At 48.8% G+C, this 27413-nt stretch overlaps 3 protein-coding genes across 7 annotated transcripts in view; 1 reads left to right on the forward strand and 2 right to left on the reverse strand.

Moving 5' to 3' along the window:
* Positions 1–8946, reverse strand: part of Mcm3ap (minichromosome maintenance complex component 3 associated protein) — a 45400-nt gene extending 36454 nt beyond the window's left edge. For both annotated transcript variants that reach the window (XM_026379858.2, XM_026379859.2), the window contains exons 1-5: positions 8475–8946; positions 6901–8189; positions 6478–6698; positions 2664–2742; positions 2268–2409 (exon numbers count right to left, since the gene is read on the reverse strand). In XM_026379858.2, coding sequence (XP_026235643.1) covers positions 2268–2409; positions 2664–2742; positions 6478–6698; positions 6901–8104 — 1646 coding nt within the window. In that variant the 5' untranslated portion in view covers positions 8105–8189; positions 8475–8946. The remainder of the gene's footprint in view (positions 1–2267; positions 2410–2663; positions 2743–6477; positions 6699–6900; positions 8190–8474) is intronic.
* A 73-nt stretch (positions 8947–9019) lies between these two features.
* Ybey (ybeY metalloendoribonuclease) lies at positions 9020–17574 on the forward strand. Of its 4 annotated transcripts, XR_003299990.2 has the most exons (6): positions 9020–9112; positions 9402–9650; positions 11442–11570; positions 13890–13958; positions 15180–16063; positions 17077–17574. XR_003299990.2 is itself a non-coding variant. In XM_026379860.2 (5 exons), the coding sequence occupies exons 2-5, from the start codon at positions 9441–9443 to the stop codon at positions 15264–15266; spliced, it is 495 nt and encodes a 164-aa protein (XP_026235645.1). In that variant the 5' UTR covers positions 9020–9112; positions 9402–9440; the 3' UTR covers positions 15267–17574. The 4 variants fall into 4 exon arrangements, 3 of the variants coding, with proteins under 3 accessions (XP_026235645.1, XP_026235647.1, XP_026235646.1); XM_026379860.2 differs by having other exon boundaries at positions 15180–17574; XM_026379861.2 differs by lacking the exon at positions 9020–9112 and adding an exon at positions 9126–9275 and having other exon boundaries at positions 15180–17574.
* Positions 17575–17825: 251 nt separating this feature from the next.
* Positions 17826–26970, reverse strand: C2H21orf58 (chromosome 2 C21orf58 homolog). Its single transcript, XM_026379827.2, has 8 exons — positions 26900–26970; positions 25852–25912; positions 24809–24882; positions 23970–24134; positions 22204–22315; positions 20126–20244; positions 19606–19823; positions 17826–19237 (listed from the first exon to the last, which is right to left on the reverse strand). Exons 1-8 carry the CDS (start codon positions 26960–26962, stop codon positions 19192–19194), a joined length of 858 nt encoding a protein of 285 aa, XP_026235612.1. The 5' UTR covers positions 26963–26970; the 3' UTR covers positions 17826–19191.
* Between the last annotated feature and the right edge of the window lie 443 nt (positions 26971–27413).

Genomic DNA, 27413 nt, shown 5'->3' on the forward strand with positions numbered 1-27413 from the left:
TAAAATGAGATAAGCCTTGATAAAACTGGTGATGAGAAAAGTTTTCTTTTCTTAATGAAAAAGAAGCAAGGCCTGGCACAGTGGCACATGCCTGTAATCCCAGCAAGTCAGGAGGCAGAGGCAGGAGGATACGAAGTTCAAGACCAGCCTCAGCAACTTCACAAGACCCTGTCTCAAAATAAAAAATAAAAAGGGCTGGCAATGTAGCTCTGTGATAGTGTCCCCTGGGTTCAATCCCCAGTACCACATAAAAAGAAGGAGCAAGTAAGGCAGGCATGGTGGCACACACCAGTAGTCCTACCTACTTGGAAGGCAGGCAGGAGAATCACTTGAGCCCAGGAGTTTGAGACAAGTCTGAGCAATGTAGCAAGAGCTCATCTCAATGGGGAAAAAAAGTTGGTTACAGGCACAAAAGTAATATAATTATTTACTAGTTTTAAAATAATTTTTGAAATGTTTCATGTTTTTAAAAGATGAAATGAACTAATTTAAACAGTTAAAATAAATAGTTCTGGACTTCTATCTCAAAGCAATTAAATTCATTTTGGAAAAAAACACACCTTTAATGCCATAAGGAAGTACTCTGCCTACATGCTGTAATACCCAACTTTACTTCTGTTGAAGGACACACTAAGCAGAACGGGTCTCAGCTTCCCCATTTTCTAGCTGTTTTTCAACATTTTCTAAACTTGAATGCCAAAGACCGTGTAAGACTGGTTGAGTGAGAAAAGAAAAATCAAAATCAAACCAGCAATTAAACTGCAATCATGAAATGGAAAGTGAATCTGGCAAAGGGGGTGGACACACCTATAATCCCAGCTAGAAGATCACAAATTCAAGGACAGCCTAGACAATATAGTGAGACCCTTTCTCAAAAAAAAAAAAAAAAAAAAAAAAAAAAGAATAGAAAAAAGGTTGGAGACTTAGCTCAGTGGTAGAGCAGTTGCTTAGCATGAGTGAGGCCCAAAGTTCAATTCCTAGTACCACAAAATGAATAAATAAATACATAAATAAAATGAGGAAAACAATGCACTAGCCAAAAGAAAAGAAAGATTAAGGCAGAGACTTGTCAAAGCAGGCCCAATTGTAAATAGGACAGGAGCCAGCCAGCTCTCTCAGAACACAAACCCAGAGGAGGGGCCCCTGGGAAAGAGTTCCCCATACAGACAGGGCAGCCATGTGATGGAAAAGCAACCACGCTCACACCAATTCACAGCTGCCCAGGGAGCGAGCATCCATTTTACTGCAATAAATGAAACCTATAAGAAGTTGTACAGAGGCTGAACAAATCCTTATTAAGGATGCAATTATTGGGGCTGGGGTTGTGGCTCAGTGGTAGGGAGCTCACCTAGCACGTCCATGGCACTGGATTTGATCCTCAGCCCCACATAAAAATAAATAAATAAAATAAAGGTACTGTGTCCAACTACAACTAAACCAAAATATTAAAAAAAAAAAAAGAATTCAACTATTACAGTCAGATGTCTTAATGGGGAAAATTACTGAGATGCATTAGCATTTCAGGGGGGACTACAGGTAACCTTATGGGACATGACAAGCATAGAGATGGTGACCAGCTCAGGGCACTGTACTCCATGAGCCTCATGGGGTAGGCACCCTTTTGTGCAGACAGAAGCTCTGCCACCCTAAGTGAGTAGCCTCCTGAGTAGGAAATAACCCACAGGGTCTCTACAGCTGGGGCTAAGAGGACCAGACCAGGCTAGATTACAGCAGCTTTGTGATGAGATTCTCCCAGAGAAAATGCCTAGATGGAAAATAAGGCCCGCCCCAAAAGAGGGTCTTCTCAGCTCCTTGTCTATGAGAACAGGATGAGACAGAATCAGCCCTGTAGATGACAAGTTCCAGATGTAGAAAACTCATTCTCCAGCCTCAGCTGGGACCCAACCCTGCAAAGATGTGCTATCCCAGAGCCTCCTCACTGCTCATGCTGGTTGGTAGGGGTGGCGGGGCGGGGGACGGTCTTCAGAAGGACCTGTTTTCCAGTCCCAGAAGTTGCTGGCAACTAGCTCTTTTTTAAAAATATATTTTTTAGTTGTTGATGGGCCTTTATTTATACGCATTGCTGAGAACTGAGCGCAGTACCTCACACATGCCAGGCAAGCACTCCGCACTGAGCTACAACCCCAGCCTGGCCACTAGCTCATGTTTTTCTATCCCCTTGGTCCCTCAGCCACTACTCAGATGTCATTAGATGACACTATCCCCATCTGTCCTTCAATGTGATCAGCAGAAAAGACCAATCCCACCTTTTATTCAGGCCTCCAGCTGCAGGCCGCACCGTGGGTTTGCCAAGAGGGGAGTGCTGAAAGGGTGCATCCTCTGTTCCCTGGCTGGCTTCACTGTCACCAGGTTTCTTCTCCTTCGGGAAAAAGGGTTTCTTATTGGGACCTGAGGACACAGAAGTCAGAACAGAGTTTATGCCATCACAGGTCTCCTGACCCTGGACTTAGATTCTTTTTTGAGAAAGCAACATTTTTATAATTGTCACAAGAGGTTAGGAAAGATCCCCAAAAAACAACTATGAGACATGAGGATCCACTCAGAGCCAGCCTCCCCACCAGTGATGGGGAGAGGACTAACATTCACAGGTCAAAGAACTTGCACAGAGCATCTGACCATGAAGAGAATAACTGAAAACTCACTTATTTTCTTCTTGTGCCAAAAGATAGCCACATCCTTATGTAAACTTTTCCCCTTCTTCCTTGCCAGGGCTGCAGATGCCTGAAAAATCGTCCAGTAACAGAAATATGAGGACAGCAGGAGACCAGAGAACATTAGGCTTAAGACTTCAGTACAGAATGATGAGATCACTCAAAGATGAAAAGGAGCCAACAGTGCCTCCTCCTACCACATGTTCTGCCTGCATTTCTGTCTCCAGCTGTGGCTGCCATAGCCATCAGGTCCCTTACCTATCACACAGGCATGTATGTGAACTTCTCCTTTTTGAAATAACACATGAACTTGGCCTCTGGCATTTGGTATGATGAATCTCACCAGCTGGTTTCATACACAGAAACAAAAAGATTGCCAAGTCACACTCAAGCACAAAAGGAATATTAACTACAAGATGATACACATGTGATACCATTTATCACAAAACACACACACACACCTGTAATCCCAGTGATTTGGGAGGCTGAGGCAGGAAGATTGAGAGTTCAAAGCCAGTCAGCAATTTAGCAAGGCCCCTAAGCAACTTTGCAAGACCCTGTCTCTAAATAAAATATAAAAAGGGCTAGGGATGTAGTAAAGTGCTCCTGGGTTCAATCCCTGATACCAAAAAAACCACAAAAAACAAAAAACCACCACACACACAAAACTAACTACACATTGTATACGTATACAATGTCTAGAAAAATATGCTCCACATTAGGTAAGAGGTCAGTCTTGAGTAACAGCAGACATGGGAGGCATGGGGAATCAGCTTCATCCATATCAATAAAATTACTAAAATGGCAACGTATTTTTATGTCCATTATGTAATAAAAACATCATGTAATAAAAACCTTAATGTTTATTACACAGGCAAAACATAATTTGTTTTAAAATATTTTTTAGGTTTAGATGGACACAATTCTTACCAGTACCTCCTCACACATGCCAGGCAAGCACTTTACCACTGAGCCACAACCCCAGCCCAGAACTTTTTTAAAATGAGGATTACCAAGTGATCCAGCAAATCTACTCCCAAGGTGTACACCCCAAAAAATGAAAGCAAGGACTCAAACCTGTACTTATATAACAATACTCAGAGCAGTATTATCCACAACAGCCAAAAGGTGGAAGCAAGCCAAAATGTTCATCAACAGAGTATTTTATTAACAAAGGTGGTCCATCCTATTCACCCATAAAAGGAATCAAATTCTGATACATGCTACAATGAATGCTCACTGACATAAATCACACAAAAAGACAAATACTGTATGACTCCACAGACATGAAATATCTAGTAGGTGAATTCTTAGTGATAGAAGTTAGCCTAGAGGTTACCAGGGAATAGACCAGGTTACCAGGAACAGTAGAGGGACTTACTGCTTAATGGTTACAGTTTCTGTTTACAATAATGAAAAAATTCTGGAAATAGTTGTCTGGTTGCACATCACTCTGAACATAATTAATAATACTGAATTATTTTAATAATAAAATAAATAGCAAAACCCCTAAAACTGTGAATATTTTTGCATGAAAATTACACAGGGCTAGGGCTGTAGCTCAGTGGTAGAGCACTGGCCTAGCACATGTGAAGCACTGGATTCAATCCTCAGCACCACATAAAAAAATAAGTAAATAAAATAAAGGCATGCTGACTACAACTACACACAAAAAAAATAAAAAATAAAAAAAATTTTTTTTTTAATTACACTCTTAGGAATTTAAACAAAGGACAAAAACTAAGTAAGCAAATAAACAGGATAAAATGCCATGCACCATAGAATCCCATTTTATATATATACAAACAAGTAAATAAAATTAAAAGTTATGAAAACATGCTTTCTTCTTTATAAATTCTTATAAAGTCAGGCATGGGGCATACACTTTTAATCCCAGCAACCTGGGAGGCTAAAGCAGGAGGATCACAACTTTGTGGCCAGTTTCAGCAACTTCTCGAGATCCTCAGCAACTTAGCAAGACCCTGTCTCAAAATGAACATTAAAGGGGCTGGGATTGTGGCTCAGCAGTAGAACACTCGCCTAGCACGAGCGAGGCGCTGAGTTTGATCCTCAGCACCACATAACAATAAATAAAATAAAGATATTGTGTCCAACTACAACTAAAAAAATATTTAAAAAAAGAAAATTTTAAAAAAGGGCTAAGGATGTAGCTGAGTGATTAAGCGTCTCTGGGTTTGATTCCCAGTATTCCCCCCACCAAAACAAAAGAGAGGAGGGAGTAAGAGAGACTGGTTATTGATTTTGGGAAATACTAAAGATTAGAAGGGCCCAATGTTGCATACCTGTAGTCCCAACTATTTGGAAAACTGAGGTAAAAGTATCTCTCTCTTGAACTCAGGAATTCAAGGCCGGTGTAGCCACAGCAAAACCCTACCTCTTAAAATAAACAAATATAGGCTAGGCACATACACTCGTAATCCAGGCAGCTCAGGAGGCTGTGGTAGGAGAATCACAAGTTTAAAGCCAGCCTCAGCAACTTAGTGAGACCCTAAACAATTTAGCAAAACCCTGTCTCAAAAAATAAAAAGGATTGGGGAAATGGCTCAGTGGTTAAGCATCCCTGGGTTTAATCCCAGGTACCAAAACAATTAACTAATTAAAAATAAATATATGGGGCTGGGGATGTGGCTCAAGCCGTAGCGCGCTCGCCTGGCATGCGTGCGGCCCGGGTTCGATCCTCAGCACCACATACCAACAAAGATGTTGTGTCCGCCGAGAACTAAAAAATAAACATTAAAAAATAAATAAATAAATAAATAAATATATAGGGGCTGGGGTTATACCTCAGTGGTGCCTACCATGTGTGACACACTGAATTTGGTCCTCTGCACCACATAAAAGTAAATAAACAAAATAAAGGTGTTGTGTCCATCTACAACTAAAAAAAATTTGTTAAAATGCATATATAAACATATATATAAAGTAAATAAAATTAAAACCTATGAAAACATGCTTTCTACTTTATAAATTCTTATAAAGTCATGCATGGTGGCATACACTTTTAATCCCAGCAACCTGGGAGGCTAAAGCAGGAGGATCACAAGTTTGAGGCCAGTCTCAGCAACTTCACGAGATCCTCAGCAACTTAGCAAGACCCTGTCTCAAAATGAAAATAAAAAAAGGGCTAAGGATGTAGCTCAGTGGTAAAGTGCCCCTGGGTTTGATCCCCAGTACTCCCTCCCCACCAAAAAAAAAAAAAAAAAAAAACTCTTAAGAACATCATTTTTTCCATAAGAATATTTAGAAAAAATAATAAACATATAAAGCTGCATAACATGAGCAATGCATCTGTGCATGTAACCTACAACCCATGAATTACAAAAATGTTGAGAGAGTTGGTACAAACCCACCAGTTGTTTCTGGAGGACAGGATCACAAGAGATTTCACATTTTCTTTGTATTATTAGAATATTTACGGCGTTCACGTACTATAATCAATTAAAGAAAAACAAAACCAGAAAACTCAAGTTTGAAAAAGTGCTGTGTGGTTACAGAGCCACTCCCAAGCCTTTCAGAGGGTTAGACTGTTGCAACACTCAGAGCTCTCCTACAGCATTGGCACCTCAAGCCTTTCAAGACTCCAGGTTATGAAATAAACAAAGAGCTGGATCACATGCCTATAATCCCAGTGCTATCCAAGGCTCTCCAGGACAAGAGTGAGATAAAATTTGAGTGCTTTCTCTATGTTCTAGAAAGCAAAAAACTGAAGAATGTGTCACTTTTAAGCCGTTCAAAGGCAACAAGTCAAATCTGCAGTAGTGAATGGCAAGTCAGAAGTACTCACATGATCAAAAAAATGCACTACTGCAAGCTTCTTGCTGCGCCTGGTAAAGATGCGCTGTACTTTGGCAATTTTGCTAAAGTGGTTCTCCAGAATAGTTCTGTCATTGAGATAGTCAGGGATGTTCTTGCACTGGATTGCTGTGACTTCAGCGGGAGACAAGCCCCCAAGACTGTCTGTGCTCTCGCTTCTTTTACTCTGACGCATAGTTCCCCTTAGAGAATCTAGGGGTTAGGACAATGGAAACATAAACCATCAAATGCAACATCTTCAAACAAGAAAAAGTTCATGGATGTAAGGCCTGCTCCAAGGATCCCTTAAGTTCTACTTACAGAGAACTAACAGAAAAAACAAGCTAATACCCAGGAAACTCACGGAGAGCCTGCCAGCAAGATTTATTCTGCATTGTACATTTTAAGAACTCACCTTCTTTTTTATCTCTACCTTCAGTTTCTTCCTCTTTATTCACACCTGGAAGCCGGGAGGCTGCCAGGACAGACTGACTCCCTCCTGGGATAGCCATGTGGTCACTTTCTCCGGACTCCACAAAGCCAACTTCCTTTCTAGATTCTTTGTTGCCCAGACGACATACTTCTTTATTGCTTTTGAAGACATCCTGTATTGTCCGACCAAACAAAGTGCCTCCTCGAGGTCGATTCAGGCGGACAGGCCGTTTATCTGGAGGATGGTCACCCCTTGACAAAGGGTCTGAGTCTTCTGCCTCGTGGCCATGCCTCCTAGGGGAACGATCCTGGTCCTCTTTCCTTTTCAGTCCTTTCATGAGGCTGGGAAGTGGCTCCACCTGGGAAACAGCTTCTTCACACCCTGGTCGGATACCCGTTTTGTTTACAGGGAAGGGTTCCCCCAAAGACCCAGAAGATGATATGGGGAAGCTACTGAAGCTACTATTAGAACTTCCAAAAATTGATTTAGGTTCTCTCTTCTCCTCCTCTACATTTTGGTTTGACAAAGCAGGGGTAAAAGCAGATGATGAATTACTACTACTAACTGGTTTTGAAAAGGTAAAATTTGAATTGGTAGCTGAACTACTTGTCACCTGAGGAAAGGAAAAAGAAGCCAAGCCTCCAGGTCCACTACTAATTGGGTGGGAAAATGTGAAAAACCCAGAAGTAACTTGGCTCTGGGTTCTCTCTGGTTCGGACTCAGTCCCCAGTATGGGTCTGAACACTGCATTTTCCAGAGGTTTAAAGCTGAATTCGGTTTTCCCAAAACCACCGCTTGCTATTTCTCCAGATTCTGATCCAAAAGTAGAAGTACTTGGGAAAACCCCAAGGCTAGTGGGTGATTTGAAACTAAATCCTGCATTTCCAGACACAGATGAACTTGAAGGCCCAGAGACAGCTACAAAGGGAGTGTGTTCAAGTCCAGAAAAGAGTCCAGAACTTGAGGTTTGGGTGAGTCCAAACGATTGCACTGAAGAGGAAGGTGCCACAAAGCCAGATACCTGTGAGAGTCCTGTGTTCTTCCCAGATAATGTATTGCTTTGCCCAAAAAGAGAAGGCTGACCAAACCGAAATGGGGGTTTGGCCTGAAATGTTCCCACTGAACTACTAGAAGATGCTGCAAAAGTACTAGGCTGCTGCCCACCAAAAGGGTTGGTTGGGTTCATCTTTGATTCAATTATTAGAAGACAATAAATACTAAGTGTACAAAATTATTCCGCTTCCTCAAACAGTCTGTTGCACCAGGATAAGCTGAAAGACATAAATTCAGATCATCACAGCACCTCCTGCAAGACGACTGAGTCTTGAGTCACCCGTCACACTCTAAGGATAATTAATGAAAAGGCAGGCAATGCAGAGGACTAAACAATCTTATTTTCTACTGAGAGCCCATTGGGGCACAGGGTGGTACAAATAAAGTACTATGTTACGTAAGTTTAAATCCTGATTCTTTAAGGTTAAAATAAAAATCTATTTTACTGAGCTGATAAATTGGTGAAAAGTCACTTGGTAATAAGAATGAATGTCGTTACTTACACCTTTCTACTTAAAGGGGAACTCGCCAGAGTCTTCCAACCTCCGAGGCCAGAGAATTACAAGGTAACACTGTGAAAACGTTACTGTTTCAGCGTTTCCTCCCATTCGATTTTTCTCAGAGTAACTGGAGCACGGAAAACTTTTCCCAGGCCTAGAAATACGCTTCCTGCTGCGCTGGCGGCCGCCCGGGCGCCGAGCGGCCTGCGACGGAGGGGCCGGCGGGGACCCCAGCAGGCCGCGCTGCAGGTTCGGCTGGCCGCGCGCCGTAGAGACGCCGGGCGCCCAGGGAGCTGGCAGGGCCGGCGCTCACAGCCCGCCGCGGGACGCCCCGGCCAGCGCCGCCGCACCGCTCTGCGCCCCGCTCGGCTCTCCGTCCCCCTCCGCTCGCCGCTCTGGGTCCCGGCGTACCGCAGCGCACGCACCGGCCTCGGCCGTGGGAGCGGCGCTCAGCTGGGGGCAGAGGACAGAAAACGAAACGGACCAGCTTCCGGTCCGCTCAGCGCGGGTCCGTCCAGGCCGCCGCGTTCAGGTTCCGCTCTGCGGGCTTCCGGCGGGTTTCCGGCGAGCGGCCCGCCCACTGCGCGAGCCCGCTGGTCCCGGCTCCTGTGCGCAGCCCCGGGCTGCCGCTCCCGGCTCCGGTAAGTACGCCGGACCCCACTTCCGGCACGGAGCGGTGCGTTCCCGGGCGTAGGTCCGCCGCGCCGGGCGCCCGGGAGCACAGGCGCTCACCAACCCTTCCCCGCCGCCGGGTCCTCGCCCGCTCCTCCCCGCGCGCCCCATCCCGGGTTCCGTTCTTCCCAGGTGAATGTAAATCCCCTCCAACTGTTCCGCCGTTCCGCCCAGCAGAGTGGTCTGCGGCGGGTGCCGGTGTTTCTCCGGAAGTCTCACTTCCGGGACTGAGGGCTCGTCTCTTAACCCCAACCACAGGTCCCCCGGACGGCTTTAGAGGGTCGGGCGCTCCCTGCCATGACCTTGGTGATCAGGAATCTGCAGCGAGCGGTCCCCCTTAGGAGGGTGCCGCTTCGCGGGAAGATGGAGGTGGTGAGGAGTATTTTGGGAGTACAGAAATTTGACCTGGGAATCATCTGTGTTGACAACAAGAACATTCAGCACATTAATAGGATCTACAGAAAGAAAGACGTCCCAACCGATGTGCTTTCTTTTCCATTTCATGAGGTAAAAAATGTGTTCCTCCTCTTGTCTGACCTCACAGAATCCATTGCCTGTGTTAGCTGCATCACAGACAAGGTTTTTTTTTTTTTTAAATATCTTCATTTTTATTTATTTATTCGTTTTTTGTTTTGTTTTTTTAATGTGGTGCTGGGGATGGAACCCAGGGCCTCATGTATGCAAGGCAAGCGCTCTACCACTGAGCTACAGCCCCGGCCCCAGACAAAGTTCTTAAATTTTTTTTTTTTTTGGTACTGGGGATTGAACTCAGGGGCACTCGACCCCTGAGCCACATCCCAGCTGAGGTTGGTCCTGTCTCAGCCTCCCGAGCAGCTGGGATTACAGGCCTACACCACTGCACCCAGCAAGGTTATTAATTTTAATTCTGAAAAATTTCAAAAATACACAAAAGTGAAGAGAACAGTCTTACTGGCCCCCATTGAACCCAGGTGACTAGACTCCACCATCTCACCTGTAGTGCAATCAGCAAATTAAAGAAGTAAAGTGCTTCTGCAGTTTTTTTAGTGTAACTAAATATGTTTGGATCCAAAAAATGGAAAATAACACTGAACCACTCACAGTGATACACACCTGTGATCCTCCAACACAGGAGGCTAAGGCAGGAGGTTCACAAATTCCAGGCCAACCTCCATAACACAAGGAGACCCTGTCTCAAAAGAAGACAATTAGAAAAGGTTGGGGATATAATTCAATGGTAGAGTGACCCTGGGTTCAGTCCCTAGTGCCATACATAAAGAATGAAAATAAAAGAAACTAGGACTTATATTTTCAACAGATACAATGTAGTAGCTACAGGTAACTATATTATGGGAATACAAGGCTTTACTCATTGTTACTAACAGTGTAAATTGTAGTAACGCTTTTGAAAAACAATTTGTCAACATACAGTGCTTCCAGAGCCTTTGAAACATACATATAGGGGACTGGGGTTGTGGCTAAGAGGTAGAGCATTTGCCTAGCGTGTGTGAAGCACTGGGTTCAATCCTCAGCACCACATAAAAGTAAATAATATATATATATATATATATATTTATGTATATAGTGTCCACCTACAACTAAAAAATGTTTTAAAAAAAACATACCGGGGCTGGGGCTGCAGCTCAGGGTAGCACACTTGCCTGGCATGTGTGAGGGGCTGGGTTCGATTCTCAGCACCACATATAAATACATAAATAAAATAAAGGTCTATCAACAACTAAAAAATATATTTTAAAAAATACCTATATACTGTAATCCACTAATGTCACACCTGAGGAAACGAATTCAAAGAAGGAGGAAAATACAGTATTAACTGTATAATATCAAATACTGTTTTCCTTAGTAGGGAAAAAAAATGGAAGCATCCTAAATATCCAGGCATAGATGACTGGGTTAGTGGGAACCGTCCTCAGCTGGTCTTCAGTCTTTCTGTGGGAGAATGTGAAAGACTGTTTAGGAAAAAATGGGAAGTAGAAAGAACAGAAATATAAAATTGTGTCAGTGGGCTGCTGGATTAGCTCTCAAAGTTCTGTGTCTGTGTGACTACTCCCTGTTAGAAGAAATGAAAGAAATGAGAAGTAACTCAGTTGTCAAGGTGGAAGCACTTAAGGTCACTTGTTTAGTGGCTGTGCAGTCTTCCCCCTTGGGCCCTTGCTGGTGCTGGGCCTCAGGCATACAACTTGAGCTTCATGTGGTAGTGGAGTCCAGTATCCTACACCTCAGACTCTGAGCTGGGCTCTCCTGGTCAGATTTCTGTCCCCAAGGCAGTGACCTTACGTCTGTTCCCTCATTTTTTAGAATCTGAAAGCAGGTGAACTTCCCCAACCTGGTTGTCTGGATGACTGTAATTTGGGAGACATTTTCCTAGGAGTGGAGTATATCTTTCAGCAGTGCAAAGAAAACGAGGATTACTACGACACGCTGACTGTAAGTGGGGATGCTGACCTCATGGAGCAGGGGGAGGGGTTGAGGAGACTTATGTTCCCACTAGTGTCTGTGGGCACAAAGGGTTGCTGTGGGAGAACCTACACATGGAGAGAGACGAGCACCCAGGAGCCTTCTCAGCTTTCATCTCCAGAGATAACAGGCTACCTTGTACTAACCCATCCTGCAGCATCAGCTTTTTATTAAGATTCCCAAAACAGGGAGGTTGCAAGCCCCCGGACCCTCCAGATTTGTTTCCCCTCAGTTTGACACAAAATAAAGAAGAGGATTCTGAAAAGTGAGTGTGCCTGGAGTCATATTTAATGTGCTTACAGATTGAGCTGAGATGCTTCCCTTTGGCAGAACAGATACAACCTGAGCTGTCTTTGGGGCATACTAGGGCCTCTGAGTGACTGAAAGCAGAACTTCCCAGGAAGCCCACTGTGAAGGGTGTAGCCTGGACCCTGAATACTCTGTCTGGATGCAGTGTGCCAGGGAGGAGGTTGCACACTGTCTTCCTGAGAGTGACATCAAGTGGCCCAATGCAGGCTTCGGTACTTTGTGGCCAGCAGCTATGCCCCTCCAAGGCAGTGGCCCTGGACCTCTCCTTCCAGTCTCCCACCCCACACCTCCAGAGCCTTCCCTGAGGGGTACCCTATTTCCCCCCAGTGAGTGACCCCCGTTCTCATAGGCATAGGCTAGGCCAGCTCTGCTAGGGACTGAGTCCCAACAGCACCCTCCTTCAGCCCTCCCCTCCTACCTCCATGTCACCAGCCTCAAGACATCTCACTTTGACTAAACCCTGTCCCTCCATCCCCACCCTAGAGGGAGTCATGATCTTCACACCAGCTAGCCTCTGGCCTCCCCAGATCCCTAAGCCCATCCTGTGGGACCTCAGACAAGTTGCAGCCATGTTCACAGGCTGCCACCTGCTCAGAAGAGGGTTCCTAACCTGCCACAATCTTCCCTCTTCCCCTTCCCTGCTCCGGGCTTTGTCTCATGTCAGAAGCCTATCTCCTCACTCTGCCCCAGATGCCCTCTCCAGACCTACCCACATCTGACCCCCAACCCCTGCAAAACTCTGCACACAGAAATCAGTAAAATTGGGGCTGGGCATGTGGCTCAAGCGGTAGCGCGCTCGCCTGGCATGCGTGCGGCCCAGGTTCGATCCTCAGCACCACATACCAACAAAGATGTTGTGTCCGCCGAGAACTAAAAAATAAAATACTAAAAATTCTCTCTCTCTCTCTCTCTCTCTCTCTCTCTCTCTCTCTCCCCTCTCTCACTCTCTGTTTAAAAAAAAAAAAAAGAAATCAGTAAAATTTGGGTCTTCTCCAGGCCCCTGACCTATGTTTTACTCTTGTGTCCCCCAATCAGAGGGTTTCTCATCTGGGTTTGAACCAGGGATGCAAGCTGTGCCCTCAGTTCAGGGTGGTCAGCCAGGCCACGCCCACCCACTCGTCTTTCTCATAACTCTCCTGTCCCGTAACTCTTTATTCACTTATTCACTTACTTCCCCCTCTGTCAGTACTGGAGATTAAACCCATGGGTGCTCTATTTTTTCTGAGCTAAACCACCAGCCCTTTTTATTTTTTCTCTTGAGACAGGGTTTCACTAAGTTACCCAGACTGGCCTTGAACTTGGGATTCTCCTGCTTCAGCCTCCCTAATCACTGGGATTACAAGCATGGGCCATCATGCCCAGTGTACTTATTTTTTAAAACTGAGGTCTGGCTCACTAGGTTGCCCAGGCTGGTATCAGACTCATGGTTTCAAACGACATTCTGCCTCAGCCTCCCAAGCTGCAGATGACACCACAGAGCCAGGCTGCTAAACTCTAATCCTATCTCATCATCAATGCTGCTGCTCCCAAAGGTGAATAGTTGAGTCCTGATTGCCCCTCCCCAGCCCTGTGCCTAGCTCCCAGTAGCACTCATATTTCTGGTGTGAATTTGGTGGGTTGTTCCCATTCAAAATAGGAGAGAGCTGGGCATGGTGGCACATACTTGTAATCTCAGCTACTCCAGAGGCTAAGGCAGGAGGATGGCCAGTTGGAGGCAAGCAACCTAGCAAGACCTGTCTCAAAAATAAATGATAAGAACTGGGACTGTAAACTCAGTGGTAGAGTTCAACCTCCACAAAACAAACCAAAAACAGGAGGAACTTGGGCTGGGTGCTTCAGTTCCTGCTCAGAGCTGCCACCTACATTCACGGCACAGGACAGCTTGGTCTTACCAAGGGCAGTCTATGAAGCCGGGGTGGTCCTGAAGGAGCAGTTTCCCATTGGATCCTTCCCTGAGTGGCTTTTTAATTATTCCAACAGGTCACAGCCACCCATGGACTCTGTCACCTTCTAGGCTTCACACACAGCTCGGAGGATGAGTGGCAGGAGGTAGGAGCCGGCAGAGGCCCAGGCCTTGCTACTCCCATGCACCCACATACCCAATGGTCTCAGGCAGCCCACTCTGCTTTTTTTTTTTTTTTTGGTTCTGGGGATTGAATTCAGGGGCACTTGACCAGTGCTGAGGCTGGCTTTTCAGGAGCCTCCTGTTTGAGCCTCCCGACAGAGCCACTGGGATTATAGGCACATGCCACCACACCCAGCTTTTGACTGCACTTTATTTAAAAAAAAAAAAAAATGGTCAGATGCTTCTAGCAGTATTAGAATTAAAAAAAAAAAAAAAAAACTTTTGAAAATTAAATCCACCTAAGCACTAGTAACTGCTGCGCCTGGAAAGCTCATCGTTTAGAGATCTTAGAAATTGAAGATAGCTGTCTGTGGGAAACTGCATTTAGTAGGGATTGAGACCCTTCTGTAAAGTGAATTGACAGCTTTTTTCCTCTGAGGGCATGGGTGGGCACCGCATTTATGAAGCTCCGTGCTGGTCTGAGCACCAGTTGACTCAGGTTAAGTTTGTAAGCAAAGAGTCTCCTTTCAAAGACTTGAGGCAAGCACTCTACCAACTGAGCTATATCCCCAGACCATCAAAGACTTGAAAAAACATTTTTCAGTTAAGATAAAAGCTGGGCTGAGGTTGTGGTTTAGTGGTAGGGAGGTTGCCTAGCACATGTGAGGCACTGGGTTTGATCCTCAGCACCACATAAAATAAATAATTAAAAGGCATTGTGTCCATCTACAACTAAAAAATATATGAAAAAAAAAATAAGATAAAAAGTCCCCCTGGGCAGGGGTATAGCTCAGTGGTTGAGCCCTTGCGTAGCATCTGCTGGCTAGGTCCACCCTGGCTCCTCCCCCAGCCTCCCACACATTCCCTGCTGCCACCCCATGGCCACCACCAGACCTTGCCCTGGCCCTCTACTGCCTCTTACCACCCCTCCTGCGCCCACTCCTTCCCTCCCTTGTCTCACCCCTTTCACATTCCCTGCTCTAGGGCTGCTCTTTAGCTTTGTTGGCAAGTTCTGCACTAAGGAGCACAGAACTCGGTGCTGCCCTTGGGCCTGTGAGGGAGCTGTGAGGCCTGGCCTGCTAGGTCTTTGCCTACCAAGGGCTGCAGGGATAGGCTTCCCCAGAAGGTGACCCCCTGGGCAGAGTCAGGGAGGTGGTGTGAGGGTCCTGGAGGCTGGCCAGCTAGCCAGGGTTCCTGTCTTCCAGATGTACCGCCAGGAGGAGCAAGTGCTGGAGGAGTTGAGGCGTCGAACAGGAGCAAGGCTCCAGCCCCTGAGCAGGGGCCTCTTCTGATGCAGCGGAGGCTCCAGGTTCCAGGACTTGTTGGAGGGGTGTACCTAGAATCAAGGAGCTCCAGACTGCAGCTGTACTGGTCGTGCTGTGCTGGGGGGCCACAGAGGCGCCAGCCCATGCTGAGGCTAAATTCTAGGAGTGGAACTTGGTTTCTTGAACTACCAGAGAAGTATCTATCCCTTTGTTTAGGACACAGCAGATTGTTTTCTTACTAAGCAGAATAGTTGTAAGCCTTTACAGTGGAGGGAGGGAATGGTAAACCCCATATGCTTCTTTAGGGTCTGCCAGTCTTCCACCCTGAAGAACTGAAGAGCTTTGGTGAAAAAGCTTGTCTACCCCTGCAGCCTGCCTGGCAGTGGACACCACCGCCCAGAGCACCCATGCTTCCTCCTTCCTAGGGACAGCTCCTGCAGCTGCACAGGCTGGAGAGTGCTAGAGTCTCACCCTCAGGATCTCTGTGCCTGAGCCTTGCTACCCCTGAGAAGAGTGACTAGGACAAGGGTGGCCTGCCAGCAATAGGTGCACCATACTTGACCTGAATGGATGCCACCAACACAGAGGCTCCTCCCTCTCATCTCCCCCAAGGCCTCAGCTGCCCAGGACCACATGGCATGCAAGGGTGGAGGTGAGGAAGCTGGTGGGCCATGGCTCCCCACCACCACACCTGCCCAGTGCCTGCGCTATTCCCTCCAGGAGATGAAGCACCAACATCCTTCTGCAGGAAATCTCCCTTGGTTGGTATTTCCTATTTATCCTCTGAAAATTGAAAGAAGCCTGGAGTTCCAGAGCTTGCACAGGTAGGGTTTGTGAACCTGGCCCCTCCCAGGTTCCTACGCTGCCAAATGGCTCCATAGGCTAGGTGGGACTATGGGTCTTATGGGGGTGACATGTAGCCTCTTGAAGTCTTTTAACCATGAAACCTGGTGATACTATGATCCTAATCCTTGTGTCTCCCATTAAATGATCCAGAAGCATGGAGTGCCTTTCTGTGAGAAAGTTCAGTGGTCCATTTTCAGAATATAGTATTTAGCCTTAATGGGGATGTAAGATCCAATTGTGGCCATTTCAACTATAGCCCTTCACTTTTCCCACTCAATTTTAAAGCTAGCTAATCATGAAGATTGTAACCCTGAGCTGCTCCTCTCAGAGCCAGGGCAGTGCTGCATTAGAGATAAAAGCAGGCCGACTGCCCACCCAGGGGTGCTTGCTGTCAGATTCTCTTTGGTAGCACGCCTTTCTGCAGAAGTAAAGTTTGCCTTGCCAAGTAACTTCTGAGCATGCATTTGATTCCTGTGGCATCCAGTGTTTCTAACGTTTTTCCCCTCAACTCTACCTTTCTTGGCCTGGATTGTCCCCTGGCTCTCTGGATGTGGAGTTGGCCTGCCCTGGTTCTGCAGTCACTGCTGCCTGTGCCTGACCTACTGATAGTTAAGATTGCTCTCAGTTTAATGTCTAATAACACAAATCAATAGAAGCAGCCACACAACTTGGGTCCACAGTCCTTTTGAAGAGATTGGGGGACCCTAAGAGGGTGGGGGCCCTAATGGGTTTGGTAGAAGCACTTATTTATTTATTTTAGTGCTAGAGATCAAACCCAAGGCCTTAAATATTCACACATGCCAGGCAAGTGCTCTACCACTGAGCCACATCTTAGCCCTTTATATTTTCTTAAAACCCACCCTGTGTCTTAACAGAGAACACAATCAAGTGTCCTCCTAATGTAAATTCAGAAATGTACACTGTGGCTGTGTCAACAGCTATGGCCAAACCTGGCCACACAGTGAGGGACAGTCCTTTTTGTCTACTCCAGGAAGCACTTGGTGTCCTTGGCCCTTCATCTGCCTTGTATCCCAAGTTCAGCCCAACCAGTGTCTGGGGCATCTGGGATTCTGAGGAAAGCTGCGTGAAGTCTGTGGTGAACTGGTGCCTAGAGGCTCCTGCGATTGTGTGGTGGTCTTTCATGCCCTTTGGGTCACCTTCAGTGCCTCTCAGGAATGTCAGGTGTGTACAGTGAGCCCCTCCCTCACATAGCATAGGCAAGGCACAGCCTTAAGCAGCCCGGCGCCACCTGCCAGACTGCAGGTCCTCCCGCCGCCCCTGCAGCTCCAGCCCACCTCAGGATCTTCTGGGCTCTCCAGCCTTTCCCTGGTGAGGTGCAGAGTTCCTGCCCCTAGTGTGCTCCCGCAGGCAAGGTCAGCAGCAGAGCTCACAGAGCCAGGAAGCTCATTCGGCCCTGTTAACTCAGTAAGGCCAGTCCATCCAGAGACGACCAATGTGGCCAAATTTCTTCCTTTTATCAAGTTAACGACTATGTTGAGAGAAAAACAAAGGACATTAGAAAAAGCGCGGGGCTGGGGATGTGGCTCAAGCGGTAGCGCGCTCGCCTGGCATGCGTGCGGCCCGGGTTTGATCCTCAGCACCACATGCAAACAAAGATGTTGTGTCCGCCAATAACTAAAAAAAAATAAATAAATATTAAAAAAAAAAAGAAAGCATTTCTTGAGATTTCTCTGTGAGATCTCCTAACATTTAAAAAAAAAAAAAAGAAAAAAGAAAAAACGCGGAGCTGGGGTTGTGGCTCGGTGGTAGAGCGCTTGCCTAGCATGTGTGAGGCACTGGGTTCTAAGTACCATATGTAAATAAGTAAAACAAAAGGTCCATCAACAACTAATAAAATATTTTAAGAAAAAAGAAAAGGTCAGCATGATGCCAGGCATGGTGGCCATGTCTGCAATCCCAGTGATTTGAGAGGCTGAGGCAGGAGGATGGCAACTGCCAGGCTGGCCTGAACAACCTGGGGAGACCCTGTCTCAAAATAAAAAGGGTTGGAGATGGGGCTCAGTTTGGGAGCATTTGCCTTGCCTGGGGTCAGCCCTGGGTGGGGGAGAAAGGAAAGGAAAGGTTGGCCTGAAGACAGATCAGGTCAGGCCTTTCTGTCCATGCTTTTAACAAGAGTAGTCTTTGGGATCACATTCAAAAGAGCGCTGAGGTGCCTCTGAGGGAAAGGGCTGTTCCCACAGAAGCTGGCTGGGGGGGGTGTCAACATGTCTGTTCCCGTGGGCGTCAGATCTTTCATCTGCCAGGAAGCTGTGCCTGGTGGAATAGATGACAGTCCTGAGAGGCAGTGAGAGCCAGGGCAGCCAGGAGAGAAGCCCAGGTGTGGCTGTCAGCCCTGCTCATCCTGCTCCAACCAGGGGCCCCGAGGGTGCAGATGTCGGCACTCTGCTGGTGAAGAGCCTAGGGAGTGGGAAATTGCCCTAAAAGAAAGTGAATGAACACTGATGCATAATACTTAAAATCAAGACTTTAAAAAACAACATCGAAACATGAAGGGAACATAATTCCACCAAAAAGAGTAACAGCTTTCTGTAAAGCGTGCGGGTATCATGTACACATAAGAACCAGTGACAGGACCCAGAGGAACACACTAGAGGAGCTATCCCCCCACCTCGCCCCCACCTGCTCTGCAGAAGGAGCTTCAGGCACTTGCTTTTGATTTGCAGAGATGGGCAAGCCGTGGAGCAGATCTGTGGTGCCTGCAGCCTATGCCCATGTATAGGGCTTAACTTGAAGGGACGGGAGGAGACTGCTTCACATGAATGACAAACAGGCCTTCCCACACCATGCTAGTGTGAGAGGTGGTGCTGGGGCTCAGACGCAGTCCTCACGCATGCTGGGCAGGCCCTCTACCACTGAGCTGCGTCCCCCACTCCAATTTGACTTTCTTACGTCTCCCCCATAGAAATGTTGAGATTTTTATGTAGCTAAAGCTATTAATCTTTGTCTATTGAGAACCCTGAACTGTGTTTGTCTTGAATTCTTTCCGGACGAAATTTGTTTTTCACCTGGGTGAGGCATTCACCTGATTTTTCCAGTGGCGCTGGAGGGTGAAGACCTTGATGCTTACCAAGCTGGAGCAAGGGGCTCACACTCCTGGAGCCTGTGAGGGTAGCTCACTGTCCGTTGCCACCCTAGAGGAAAGACAGGGTGACCTTGGGTGGTCACTGCCCTGCCTAGCTCACAGGAACTTGCTTTGGGTTGGGGGAGTCACATGTGAGAAATGTGCCAGAACTCACCCAGTGGGAATAATCCCAGGGCCAGTCCTGCTAGGCTGGACAAAGACCCCAGCCACAGTTACCTCCCCGAAGGGGGTCCATATGGCCTGGCGACTTAGGGCTGAGGCCTACTATTTTCTGGCGTATGGCAGAGTGTTTCCAGCTTCCTTTCAAACCTCTGCTACAGTCCGCAGGCCTGAGCATGGGTGTCCATTAGGTGCTAAGGAGTGCAGAGAGGCAACCCCAACCCTATGGGTCCTTCTACTCTTACCCTCCAGACTTACGTGGGGCCAGCCACATGGCGCATGGTGGGCAGGAAGCTGTTGGCCGCTGGGAGGGCTGTGGCCGTGACCACTGGAGGCCATGTGGAATAACCAACAGGGGTGCCAGGCATGGGGCTAGCCTGCAGCGGGACTGGGGGCGCATAGTGGTGGTGATGGTGCACTGGGGCTGGCCTCTGCCTCTGGGCTCTCGGGATGACCTGGCGTGCCCACTGCAGGTCCTGGCACAGAGGGCATGGCCTATATCAGGGTCACGCCCAGCTGCCCTGGACACTTTCCTGCACCTGCTCCCAGCTGGTGCCTTGAGTGCAAGGGCAGGAAGGGGAGCAGGCTCTGAGCAGAGCTAGGGGTGCTTTCTGGGCCCAGTCCCAGGACCCATTCCTCCCTGGGGTGGGAATAGGGAGGCTGTGGACTTCACAACCAACCCACAGACCCAGACCCAGAGGTCCTTCCAGAACTACAGGCACACACTCTTCTGGGGTCTACTCAGGTGGCCCCTGGGCACCTGTCCCACTAAGCCTACCTGCTGCGGGGTGTGTGGTCCCCCAGGCCCTACTGCAGGTGGGAGGGCTTTGAGTAGCATGTTTTGCATGATGATCTGGTGCATCTGCGCATTCTGCATCAACATCATCTCCACCATGTCTGAAACAACAGACCAGAGTCGGGTGCTCTGCCACTCAGAGATGGGGCATGCTGATAGGCTCTGCCTCAGAAACAAGAGCTTTAGGGCCTCATACTGTTAAAACAGCCTCGTGAGCACCAGAGAGCATTCCAGCATGTGTGCCTGTGCCCCGGGCAGGTCCCTGGGCGTGTTCTGATCTGGGTCTTCTGGTCAGAGGACGTGCATGGATAAGGTTTTGTGGATGGCACCTAGCTTGCCACGTGAGGGGCTGTGCATTTCGTCTCAGTGCCACCAGTGGTTGTGTGGTCACCCCAACTGTGTGTGTGTATCTCCCTGTCCTACTCCACAAGACCTCTGAAGGTGATCCTTCTTGGAAAAATGGTGTTAGTGGATTTATTTGAAGATTTTGAATCAAGGAGATCATCCTGGATTACTCAGGTGGTCCCTAAATCCAGTGAAAGTGTTTTTATAATGAGAGGGGAGCTGGATAGTGTTGATGTACACCTGTCATCCTGAGGCAGGAGGAAACCAGGTCTGCTCAAGAATCCCCACAGCTCAGTCATGAGGGGGTCAATGCAAAGAAAAGCCACAGTGAACTACCTCTGTGCCCCATTAAAATAGCTAAAGTTGAAAAGACTGACCACACCAGCTGTTGGGGTGTGTGCCTATAGTTTCAGGTACTCAAGAAGCTGAGGCAAAAGGATCACCTGAGTTTAAGAGTTCAAGGTCAGCCTGGACCCACAGCAAAACCCATCTCAAAAAAAACCACACCAAGGGTTGGGGAGGCTGAGGAGGAACTAAAACTTTCAACCATTGCTAATGGGAATGTGGAGTTGTTCAGGCACTATGGAAACAGTTTGGCAGTTTCTTAAGAAGTTAAACATAACCCTATTGCATGAGTCAGATGTCTCACACCTAGGTGTTTACCCTAGAGAAATGAAGACCCACAATTACAGAGAGGCCGGCCCGAGAATGCCCACAATAGCCGGAACCAGGAAACAACCCATGTGCCCATCGCCATGTGAACACGTAACTAACTGGCCTGTCAGGACCAGGGAACACTGCCTGTCAGTTTCAAGGAGGGGCTGGTGGTGAGCTCCGCAGCAGAGCATGTGCCTGAGACCCTGGTTCCATCTCTGCACCAAGAAAAAGAAAAAACTTAATTTAAAATTTTAAAAAAGGTGCCACTTATTCTTTGTCACCCCAATAAGGTTGTTTTGAAAATCAAGTATTTAGGTTACTTTACAAGAAGCAGCTTGACCAGGCCTTACATGCAGCTAACAAGGGAGAGTTGGGGTTGGTACTCTGTTCCAACTCCTAGTCCACTGCTCTGTCTTAAGCTTTTAGTTTTCTTCCTTGGAGCTCAGAGATATCCTTTACAGAAGAATTTCTTTGTTTTTTTCTTTCATTTTTTTTTTTTTAACAGTGCTGGGGATTGAACCCAGGGATTTGCATATGCTAAGCACATATTCTATAATGGATCTCTTTTTTTTTTTTTAAATATTTATTTATTTATTTGTTATTGGCGGACACAACATCTTTGTTTGTATGTGGTGCTGGAGGATCGAACCTGGGCCGCACGCATGCCAGGCGAGCGCGCTACCGCTTGAGCCACATCCCCAGCCCCTATAATGGATTTCTTAAAGTTAAAATTATTTTCATGGGCTGGGGATGTGGCTCAAGCGGTAGCGCGCTCGCCTGGCATGCGTGCGACCGGGGTTCGATCCTCAGCACCACATACAAACAAAGATGTTGTGTCCGCCAAGAACTAAAAAATAAATAAAATTCTCTCTCTCTCTCTCTCTCTCTCTCTCTCTCTCTCTCTCTCTCCTCTCTCACTCTCTCTTAAAAAAAAAAAAATTGTTTTCATGTTCAGTAGCCAGAAGCTGACTCTAAATGACTGTCCTGGTTGCACAAATGTTTTCTCTTTCAGTAGACAATTTCATAAACCCATAGCAATATTAACACACATCACTCACCTTCTTTAATGCTTCCTGACCTTTGAGTGGGAAAGGCCTGAGGAGCAGGAATCTGTGTGATGAGTGGCTGCTGAGGGAGCTGCTGAATGATGGTGGCAGGAGGCTGGGGAACCTAAGAAGGTGATTTGCCACCTGAATTCCTCCTTGGAGACAGTGTCCTACAGTATCCACCATTCCTTCACCCGTCCCCTCATCTCCATCTACTCATCCATTCTTCCGCCCATCCACGCACTCTTCCATCCACCCATTCTTTCATCCATTCTTCCACCTGTGAATCCATCCATCTACCCATCCACTCTTCCATCCACCCATTTATCCATCCATTGTATTTGAGTGAATGAGTCTGGGTATACTTAGGATGTAAGTTTTTGATATTTTCTTCTTTTGTGGTACTGGAAATAGAACCCAGGGGTACTTTACCACTGAGCTACACCTCCAGCCCCCCTTTTTTCATATATATATATATATATTTTAATAGCCTCACTAAGTTGCTGAGGTGCTCTCTAAGTTACCCAGGCTGGTGTCAAATTTGCAATCCCCTGCCTCAGCCTTGCGCATTGCTGGGATTAATAGGTGCTTGTCCACCACACCTGGCAGAATGAATGCTTTTGATGATTCCCACATTACTTGTCATGAGCAGGGTGAGCTAATGCCTGGTTTCATTAATTCTGCTTTCATAGATGCATCTGACACTTGGCATGGTCAGTCTTTTCAAATGCAGCTATTTTAATGGGGCACAGAGGTAGTTCACTGTGGTTTTACTTTGCATTCACCTCATGACTGAGCTGTGGGGATTCTTGGGCAGACCTGGGTGTTGAGTGGCTGCTCATCCAATAGGCGTTCAGCTCCTGTCCTGGCGCCCTGCCTATCCTGGCATGGATACCAACCTGGCCAGTTACTCTAGCTCTGTCATAAACTGTAGACATGTGTGGAACTTGTGCAGATAATCTCTGGTTTCTCTTCTGAGTGAAAATAAATGTATGGCATTTTTTAGTGAACACCAGAAACACCTGTTTTAATCCTTTTCCAGACAGAAAACCAGCATGACCTTGTCCCTCTTCCCCCACTTTCAGGAAGTGTGGATCAGCCCCAGGACTGGCAAGCTTCTCCCACAGTGGGCCAGGTCGTACCTTGCTGGGCTCGTGGACCACATGGGCTCAGTTGCTAGTGCTCACTCTGCCGTGGGACCTTGGGAGCAACTACAGACAGAGCTGGCCAGAGCCGGGCCCCTACCACTCACCAACACTGAAATGTGCATTTCTTATCATTTTGATGTGTTACAAAGCAGTATTCTTTTATTTTTTCATAAACATTAAGAAAATAAATAAAACTGGAGCTAGGAGTGCAGCTCAGTGGTGGGAAACTTGCCTAGCATGTGAAAAGGGCCTTGGTTTGATCCCCAGTCTGGGAAAAACAAAACAAAACAAAAACCGAAAAAAAACAAGGCACACTGTGGCACACAGTTGTGATCCCAGCTACCTGTAAGGCCGAGGCAGGGGGATCACAGTTCAAGGCCAGCCTGGGAAACTGAGCCAGACCTGGTCTAAAAATAAAATAAAACAACAACAAAAAAGGGCCAGGGATGTAGCTCAGTGGTAGAGGGTCCCTGGTACCACATTTAAAATGTCAACCTGCTCTGCAGCCACCGTCGGCTAGCCCTGGCTCTGGATGAGGCAAGCCTGGGGTGGCTGCTCCTGTCCCAGCTGCCAGATGTCCCCCCACCCCTGCTTCCCCACCACAGTTGCCTTTTCCCCTCACCCCCTTACCGGGTGCTGGATGATCCTCAGAGGCTCAGGCGCCGGCAGGGGTGGAGACGCGGCCCGGTAGATGCCCACGGGAGGCACTTCTGGGTACAGGGCTGATCTGTGGGCTCCTCCGGGTGGCCCCCTCCAGCAGCGGGGCTGGGGGTGCTCATCTAGAAGCTGCTGTTCCTGAAAGACCAGCAGAGCCTACTGTGCCCAGAATGGGCCACAGGAGAAGCTTTGGACCAATGTGGACACAGGGTGCATGGGACTGTCACCACCGGCCGTCCCTGTCCCCCACCTTCCCTGGGCACGTGGAGCCTGCAGCTGCTTAGGCCCTCAGCTCAGGTTGGAGGCCCCAGAACTGGAGCTGGCAGAAAAGTGAAGCCAAAGGCTGGTGTGGGTGTGGCACATCCCGTGGAGTCTGCTTCCTCTGAAGTCTGTGCAGTCAGCTTCCGCCTGTCCTTTCCCAGCCGGCAGGGCTGTGTGCTCTTCAGGCAGCGCCAGGGTCTGCCTCACAGGCTGGCAGCCCCACCTCCTGCCCAGGGCATGCAGGGTCACCCTGCCACAGCACACCCCTGGCATGGCCAGTGTAGCCTGGATGGGGCCCCTGGGCATCTCACATTCCCCTTCCTGTGGGGACGGGGCCCTGACTCAAGGCTGTCTCCTTCCATGTGTGCAGCCCAGCCCTCGACAACCACGGGGGCCTGCAGCTCACACCTCCTCAGGGAAGCCACCTCAGGGCTCAGAGTCCAGTTTCCCACCTACAGTTCAAAACCACCCAGAAGGGCCTCTCGGACATGCTGGGTCTGTGTGGAAGCCAGCCCCTCTGCCGTGGACCATGGGGAGGTGCACCGGCTTACCCAGAGTCTCTGTAGAAGGTCCTTCCTCCTCCTCAGAGCGCGGGGCAGGGCCTCCTCTGGCCTGGCCTCCTTTCCTGGAGGGAGACACACCCTTGCTTATGGGGGAGAGCTTCCTGGCTGGTGGCCCAGGCAGAATGCCACACCCTCCCCACACCCTGGGTCCCCGGCCCCTGGCCTCCAGGAGCACTCATCCTGTGGAGGGAGGGACCAGGACCAGTGGTGGGAGGGTGGGGAACTCAGTCTTCAAGCTGGAGTCTGCAAAGGAGCCAGGCGTGACGCAGGGCAGGCCCCTCTGGGTCCCTGCAGGCCTGCTGGCTGAGGAAGGCAGGCCTTCTGCGGGGCTGGGTAAAAACCTCAAAAGCCCATTTTCCACCACCTGTGCCACCAAGCCCAAGCTGTCTGGAGAGGACTGGCCTGTTCACCAAGTATGCAGGAGAAGCCTGCTCCCCAGAAATGGCTATGGAGGAGTCCAGTCACCCCAGTGTCTTGCTGGTGCCAGGCTGCTGAGGATACCCCACCACACACTCTGGCACACTAGCAGAAGCTCTGCTGTGCAGGACCCGGTCATATGGCAGGGTCTGCCACATTCCATCTGGCCTTGGGCTCAGGTTGGGCCAGTCGCCCTCTGGGTCCTGGAGCCCACAGCATGGCTGTTTGTTCCAAAGAACAAGACCCACTCCTCCTCAGCCCCTCCCTCAGGTGTCCTTCAACCTGGATTCTGTCCAGTGAGGACACCCCCATCTTGGACAATTTCAGGGGTCTGGGATCAGAGCCATGAGGGTCTGGCCTGTGGGACACCTCAGAGCTGAGCCATCGGGGCAGGCTTCCCAAGCCATCGACAGGATGGGAGCCTGCACGTACCGCCTGGGACCTGCAGGCTGAAGGTGGAGAACGCTGTGTTACAGGGAAAGCAGAGTCCTTTCAACTCTGGTGTGAAGTGAGAGTACTAAAGAAAAGGCTGGCTTCTGGGTGCTGCCCCTATTGCCCTCCCCCGTCTGCTCCTGTGCTAGTCTGGGTGGCTGGGAGCAGCCCAGGGCTCTCACCTGGCACCAAGAAAGAGCCTTCTGAGTCCCCTTCCATGTTCTCTCGCTCTTGCTCCAGCTTCTGTGAGGAACAGAGGCTGGTGGTGACGTTGGCCCAGTTGGTTAGCGTGCTTGCCTGGGTGCCATCCGTGAGTTCTGGGAGTGCCCATCACCCAGACGGAGGTGTTGGGGGCCGGAAGAGGGTGAAGTGGGTGGACAGGGGCCATGCTGGTCATGCATCAAGTCAATGCACCTACTCCTCATTAAAACCAGGGGGATGCTGGGTGTCGTGGTGCCCACCATAATCCCAGAGGCTCCAGAGGCTGAGACAGGAGGATCAAGAGTTCAAAGCCAGCCTCAGCAAAATCGAGGCATGAAACAACTCTGAGAGACCCTGTCTCTAAATAAAATACAAAATAGGGCTGGGGATGTGGCTCAGTGGTCGGGTGCCCCTGAGTTCAATACCCGGTAAACACCCCCCAAAAAAAATCAGCCATCCCAGGCACACTTCTGAGGAGTGGGCCTTGTAGAGACTATCCTGGTGAGACCCCTGTGGCCTGGCCAGTGACTACCCTGATTGCCACCTCCAGGACCCTGCACTGAGGATGCAGAATTGGTGAGAGGGAGACACAGGTGAGGAACAAAGCGGGCAGAAGGCACGGAGGGGCCACCATGGGCACAAAGGTCCCTGTGGGCCAGTGCTCAGTGACCTGGAGAGGGATTAGAAGGGAAGAAGATGGGGCTTGATAGGCTCAGTGCTGAGGCCTTATGTCTGGGGGCACCAGCCAGGCATGGTCTCAAAACGGGCCCTTCCCTGGGGGTGCTCTGTTGGTAGGTGCTGGTCTCCTTACTGGAGAACTAAATGGTTCTGCGTCTGTGCTAAGAAGTCAAGAAATAGATTCATGAGGCCCAAAACCCATGGGAAGGGTTTGCTTTGAAAGCAGGAATGTGCCCAGATAGAAGGCAGAGGCAGAGACTCTGGGAGCAGCGTCTTGTCTTCTGCCGTTGGAGCCCCATGCTGGGCTGCCTCCTCTGGGGTCAGTGTGGCAGTGGCCTGGCTCAGTCCTACCTGCTCCAAGAGACTCAGTGTCAGGCGGGTGATCTGGTCTGCCACTGATGAGTCCAGCATCATGGGGACGAGTGAGGTGACTGTGGAGGGCAGGAGGCCGCAGCCCACACTCTGTAGCTGGTCCTCAGATGTCTGCAGCAGGGCCACCTGGCGTTGTGGCAGGGCTTCCCTGAAGTGGGCTGGTCCACCTCCTGGAGGCTGGCTTCAGGATGAGAGGAGAACATGCAGAAGGACCCCACACCCCTGGACTGCTGTGTCCGGAGCCAGCCCTGGGTGGTGTGGCAGTTGCCAGGCTTGGAGGACAGAGAGGCCCTTGTTGCCAGGTTTCCTTCCCAGGTTTTGTATTCCCCAACAGAGTCACCTGTAAACACAGGTTGGCAGGGGTGGCTAGGCAGGGCTGACTGGGAAGACAGAGGGGCAGCCCTGGGACCAGAGAGACAGAATTCTCACCCCCTTCTAGCATCCCCTCCCCCAGGCAGCCTGGAGGAACAGAGGAGGGAGGTCACCCCTTCCT

Source organism: Urocitellus parryii, chromosome 2 (assembly GCF_045843805.1).
Source record: "Urocitellus parryii isolate mUroPar1 chromosome 2, mUroPar1.hap1, whole genome shotgun sequence".
Classification (NCBI taxonomy): Eukaryota; Metazoa; Chordata; class Mammalia; order Rodentia; family Sciuridae; genus Urocitellus; species Urocitellus parryii.

Excerpts from the sequence above, each read along its gene's own strand:
- Ybey (XM_026379860.2), top strand. The coding sequence starts at position 9,441 with ATGACCTTGGTGATCAGGAATCTGCAGCGAGCGGTCCCCCTTAGGAGG. Across the intron at positions 11,571-13,889 it reads ATTACTACGACACGCTGACT|GTCACAGCCACCCATGGACT; the intron begins GTAAGTGGGGAT and ends TTATTCCAACAG. Across the intron at positions 13,959-15,179 it reads CGGAGGATGAGTGGCAGGAG|ATGTACCGCCAGGAGGAGCA; the intron begins GTAGGAGCCGGC and ends CCTGTCTTCCAG.
- C2H21orf58 (XM_026379827.2), bottom strand. The coding sequence starts at position 26,962 with ATGATGCTGGACTCATCAGTGGCAGACCAGATCACCCGCCTGACACTG. Across the intron at positions 22,316-23,969 it reads TGAGGATCATCCAGCACCCG|GTTCCCCAGCCTCCTGCCAC; the intron begins GTAAGGGGGTGA and ends TCACCTTCTTAG. Across the intron at positions 19,824-20,125 it reads GACCACACACCCCGCAGCAG|GACCTGCAGTGGGCACGCCA; the intron begins GTAGGCTTAGTG and ends CCTCTGTGCCAG.